General features: G+C 41.3%; 1 protein-coding gene and 1 long non-coding RNA gene across 2 annotated transcripts in view; one reads left to right on the top strand and one right to left on the bottom strand.

Moving 5' to 3' along the window:
- On the bottom strand, positions 1-4,268 carry LOC310838677. The gene is made up of 3 exons (XR_014561114.1): positions 3,290-4,268; positions 2,080-3,033; positions 1-896 (listed from the first exon to the last, which is right to left on the bottom strand). It is a non-coding gene; the product is annotated as an uncharacterized lncRNA (long non-coding RNA).
- LOC310838320 (uncharacterized protein) overlaps positions 2,731-6,000 on the top strand; it is a gene marked incomplete at its 5' end in the record, with an annotated part of 25,741 nt that continues 22,471 nt past the window's right edge. The window contains 2 exons of the mRNA XM_083725505.1: positions 2,731-3,063; positions 4,987-5,127. Coding sequence (XP_083581631.1) covers positions 2,731-3,063; positions 4,987-5,127 — 474 coding nt within the window. The remainder of the gene's footprint in view (positions 3,064-4,986; positions 5,128-6,000) is intronic.

Below are 6,000 nucleotides of genomic sequence, written 5' to 3'. Positions count from 1 at the left end.
GTGGTACCACGATGGAAAAAGCTAATTGGAGTCCAAAACATGTAAAGGGTTGCTAAAGGCTGGTCCGGACTGTTGCAGGTAAGGGCTTACATGGCTTCATCCCAAGTCCCAAATAAGTAATCCTTTACATATTGAGGGAAACATGACATATTGAGGAGGTTTTTAGCCTAGCTTCCCCAACTTGCTAGTCTTCTGTGTGGAGGATTGTGTATATGTGAAGGAGAATTAAACTCTGTGACCCCAAGTTTACCATCTCAATCAAAACTTCACTAGGGAGGAGCAGAGAGATAGAAGCCATTATTTTGGTAGGGCACATTGTATGCACATGCTAAAAGACCAGGAAGAGTTTTGGCTTTGCTCCAGCTATGGTAAAATTTTGCTTCTAAACCACCTCTCGCTGTCATAAAGTTTAATAGTTTATTTTCCCCCCCCCCTTATAGAATTTGATCTGGGACAGGGAACCTGTGGCCCTCCAGATGTTGCTGGACTCCAGCTCTCAACACCACCAGCCAGGATGTCCCAAGTGTCAGAAATGATGGGAGTTGGGAGTCTACCAACATCTGGCAGGCCACAGGTTCCCACCCTGACTTACATGGAAGAAACCAACAAGTGGTGTACTTGGGGATGCCACCCAGGGTGTAATAATTTTCTCAAGGGCTTTTGTTTCTAAAAGGAAGGGCCACTATAAGCTACGGAAAACTTTCAAAAGATACTCTATGAGAAAATAGTTTTCCATTTGTTCATGTAGACAGCTTCTGAGTTATCTGTGTGTATGCATTCCTTCCTTGAGAAACTTGAAGGTTTTTCAAGTGTTGGATTGCCTAATACCTTGATTATAATCTTGTTGACTTTTCATGTGCTGGAGCTCCATATGAAATGTAGGCACGTCTGATTTCCTGCCAAAAAAAGGGGAGACAGTTGCTATGCTAGAAACAAATAGAATAATTGCTAGATTTTATGTCGCTTGTCCTTCAATTTTCTATAGATAGCTTGAGGGCCATGCCGAGAAAATGCCAGTGACATATGGTAGATGGCTACTTTTTACAAAAACAGGGCAGAATTACCAGTAGTTATTTTTGTGTGTGTTTAATGGTTGCTTGTTTCATTTAATTGTGGCTGCTTTCGCAGGTTGTCAAATGGACCCCATGAGTGGGTCTTCTAAATCTAATAGAGAACAATGTGGAATAAGATGATGGACAAGAGGCAATTTAGCAAGCTTGGCTCAGCTTGCTAAACTCATTCTATAAATACTTGGAGCAAACGTACACACCTGTCTATAAACCCAACTGCTTTTTATATTGGTTGCTGGGTGCCCTCATACAGCCCTGACCAAGTCAGTTATGTGAGAAGGATTATGTGCCCCACTAAAATGGTAGCATGGAACATATGGCCCTTCATATGTTAATGGACTTCTAACTCACATCAGCCCCAACCAGCAGAGCCAACGATGGTGGTAGATGGAATCCAACAACATCTGGAAGGCCACAGATTCCCCATCCCTGCTCTAAATTAGTGCTAGGTTCTTCACAAAACAATGGCTGAGGTCTCTGATTCCTTAAGAAACATTGATAACATGATGGGTTGGATCAGAACAGAGTACGCCCTGTGAAGTAAGTTAAATCTCCCATCCAGTCTGAAGATAAGACTCCCAAGAGCTGCATGATGTGTAAATTGACCACAAGCTTTCATTACTATCATATGCCCTGTACTATTGACTCAATTAAGAGTCTCTTCCCATCTTTGTTTATAGAGTAGCAAACTAAACTATATGGGGAAATGATACAGGATGATGTGCTTTGTAGGGAAAAAGGCAACATAATTTTCACCTCTGTCACAATTCGTGAATTACATAAAACTTTTGCTATTCAACTGCAATCATGAGGGCAGTCTTAAACCATAAAGATTGAGATGGAATTTTTGAAAAGCTAAAACATTAAGACAATAGGCATCTGGGGGGAAAGCCAAGAAATAGTTGATATTAATATGGTTATTGGGTCTATCCATTAATTACAGAATGTTTAGCTGATTAGTTTTCTGCTTTGTAACCAATTTAGGCTACTACAGACCTATACCACTTACCTGGGAGTAAATCCAATTGAAGTCAATGGGACTTCTGAGCAGATGTGTATAGAATTATCTGTCCAAAATATCAATACAGAGATACCTTTGTGAGGTACTGAAAGGAGTCTGAAAGAGCTTGCAGTTTATTACATGAAAGTTGTCATTCATAGCTAGAAGGAATGTCAAACATTTCCCTTTTTATTACAGTAACACTTCAGATCTAAAATCACCACCGAAAAGAATGTGTGCTTTAACTTCTAGTCTTGGGAATTCAGTTTTGACTTCAACAATTGGTTCCTGCCATTGACTGATGTTTTAGTCAATTAATCAATTAACTGAAGCAATAAAAGCCCAGATTCTTGCAGCTTACACTACCTGGCACATCTGAGTTCAAATCTTCTTTTGCTTGTTTGCATCCCTGGTCTGAAGCTTCTATTTCTGCTCCTTTCATTCTGGGCTCCAGTAACAGTTTAATAATTGATGCCAGGTGATACCTTTAGTTGATGGCTTTTTTTCACACTAGCCTTGCAATCTTCATTATCTCTCCCAAGTAGTTGGTAGAAGGGCTGTTTTTGACCAGATAAGCTAGAGGTAGCAGCTATTTAGCCAGAAAGTGTAGAACTGGAACTCTCAGCAGTTCTACAGATTTCCAGGAAACGCTTCTCAAATATGCCACAAAAGACATTGTCCCAGAGAGACCCGCACAGGGCCAATCTGTCGACGAAACCATCTCTGCTGGAAAACGCGGCAGGCGGCAAAGGCATTTCCACTATTGATGGCAGCGGTGCTGGTGCCACAACATCCTTTACTAATGGCAAGCCGAGTCTTGATGGGCTTACTGGAAAATCTCCCCTTTCTACCATTTCTTTTGGGGATCATCACGCCAATCTGTGTCGTGGGGCGAGGCCTGTTTGTCGGATTCGCCCAACCAGTGCTGTGATCCAAGGAGGCTCTGTTGCTCACATCAACCGTCTACAAGGAGAACTTGTGAGAAAAAGGAAGGTCAGTGACTATTTGTGTGCTAAAGTGACATGCCTCAAAACACAGGGCAATGTGTAACTTTGAGACATAAGTCAAAATTACTTTTAAAACTTGACTTTTAGTATCGTGGTTTCTAAATGGTGAAAATAATCTTGCTATTTTTATAAGTAATCGTTATGAAATTTACGAAATAAATACATTAAGGTCTTATGTATATAATAAAGGTTCATAAATGTACCAAGCAAACACGTACATAGATATATAGGCCACATGTCTGAAGCTGCACAGGAGAGCAGCCATGGAGCCATTTTGACTCCCAGGCTGACCAGGTGTTTTCTCTGCAAGGTCAAATGGAGAAGCCTCCCCATTGTCTTTTCCTTCACAAATCCTGTCTTAAGGGTATATCTGTGTATGAATAGGGTGAGCCTATGATCTGGTTCAGGAACTAAGTATTTATCATTACAAAAGACTGGCCAGGCTCCCCAGGGTATCAATCCTGTAAACATTAACAGATAACTTGCCAGACAGGAGGTAAACAACCCACTCAGATTTCTGCTTTAGCCCGCCCTTTCTGTGATGTAAGTATGATGTATCTGGGGTGGTGGTCTTGAGCTACACCCCCTCTGTGATGTAGGTATGATGTTTCTGTGGGTGGTCTTTGACTCCAAGGTGGGCAATTTAAAATGTCTATATAAGGGCGGACACACCTTGGTTCTGGGTCCTCCTCCTCCTGTGTGTGAAGGGGGCACCCTGTTGCAACAGTTCAATAAAGATCAGGCTTGCAAGCTGCTTTGCTTCTCAATATTCTCTGGTTGGCCTCTTTTTTCCTCCGACCGATGGAGAACATACAAAGGACTCTATAAGGGCTCTTGTGTCCCACATAAGGGAATGAGGACAGATTTTCGTTTATTACAGTTATTTTATAAGAATGCAAGGATGCCATTTCTGGGCTGGAAGGATAGATCTTGGTGAACATAGTTTCCATCGTAGCTCCGTAATAGATTGAATGTTATCATAATTCTCTTTTGCTTTAAAGTTATTAGAGACAGGAATTTTGTATTACTCGAGCAAGAATCGGGTTTCTTTTGTTATGTTGTATTGGAGATGAATAACACTCCTAGCAAAGTCAGCTGTTTCTGCTTATTCATTCTTAGATTGTTCAGAGTCCTCCATAATCTATGAGACTCTTATTGCTTATCTGTATCTAGATTGTTCTAATGAATGGGATTTAGCTAACCAGCAAGGACTTCCACCTGTGAACTGGGCTTTCCATGAGATGTAGTCAGAATTTTTTTTGCTCTTATGCCCACGAAACAAAAAGGATATTTATAAGAACAGGAAAGCATGGGCTAAATGCCTGTGTTAAGGCCTTGTGTTTTTCAAGAATAACGCTCCCTCGGCCTGAAAGCAGGATGAGCGCTGCAACCCCATAGTCGCCTTTGACTGGACTTAACCATCCAGGGGTCCTTTAACTTTTACCTTTTTATCTGCAGCCTCGCTGTGCATGAGCACACAAAACTAATTCAGAATCTGATTGACAGAAGGTCATCTGGTCTATGTAGTTTACCTGAATGAGATTGCAGCCCCTCTAAGAAGCACACGGCATGTCCTTTTTGTTTGCCAATTGTTGGTTCCGTGCTCAGTCTAAGATGCTCATGGCCAGTACGATTCCTTTAACCTCTTTCTGCTGTAACACTACATGTTTTAAATATAGATTATTGCTCAGCATACTTTTATTTCGCTTGAAAGATTATTTGTGTGCTTGGAGAAGTGTGTTGAACTCCCCCACCCACCCACACAGCCATGGCAGAAATACCTTAAGCTAACAGATTCACATAGGAACAGTTTCAAAATTGTTCAATTTAGAGAAATGGCTGCAATAAATCTTATGAGCTGAAATTATCCAGAATGATATTAAGACAAAAACTATCTGCATGTCATCAGGAATGCGAGGACCTGAAGAAACAGAACAAATGCTTGTCAAATGAGCTGCATTTGGAAAGAATTTTTATGAAATCGGAAAGCGAGCTGGGCATGAGAAATCTCAGAAATATAAACCATGGACTGCAAACACTAGTTAAAGAGGTATGAAACTATCAGACTGAGCTCTTTTCTGCTTTTTTTTTTTACCAACATTACCTGACTAAACATAATGTAGTCCCCTTTAAAGAATATAGAGTTTGTCTGAAAACTTCCCCTGCTGTGAAATTAGAGGAAATGACGTAGCTATTAAAAAACATTTTTTAACCATTAGAAAGTATTGTGCTGTTGTTGTTCATAATTAAACATCAGGTACAACTTGTGACGTTTTGATCTGCTTCACTATAAGTCTCACTAAAAGAAACAATTGGACCTAAAAGCAAGGTCTGAACTCCACCTCTGCAATGCAGTGGCAACTATGGCTGCATCCTAACTCCTTCCCTGTGGGGTTTAAGCTCTGTTGAATTAAATAGGAGTAACTTCTAAGTAGACATGGTTAGGATTGCGCTGTAAACTAACTACTTTTTCACAGCTGGCTCCATGGGCTGCTTTGCACACACAAAAATTACATTTTTAAGGTATATACCTAAAAGCAAAACCGCCCAATCCAAAAATAGAGATCTGTGCTTGGTAATTCTTCTAGGTCAAGAAATGTGCACGGAGATTGCATGTTCATACTCAGGTGCACATCCCAGGAGGTACAGCAGAGTGTGGGTGTGGGTTGTGGTTTCCCTCACAACTTGCAGGTATAAGGTAAAGGGACCCCTGACCACTAGGTCCAGTCTGGGGTTGCAGCGCTCATCTCGCTTTATTGGCCGAGGGAGCTGGCGTACAGCTTCCGGGTCATGTGGCCAGCATGACTAAGCCGCTTCTGGCAAATCAGAGCAGCACACGGAAACACCATTTACCTTCCCGCCAGAGCGGTACCTACTGGTATTTATCTACTTGCACTTTGACCTGCTTTTGAACTGCTAGGTT

This window comes from Podarcis gaigeae (assembly GCF_964106915.1).
Source record: "Podarcis gaigeae genome assembly, chromosome: 1".
NCBI lineage: Eukaryota > Metazoa > Chordata > Lepidosauria > Squamata > Lacertidae > Podarcis > Podarcis gaigeae.
The sequence above is the reverse complement of the archived record's forward strand: the minus strand, read 5'-3'. Positions and strand labels throughout refer to the sequence as shown.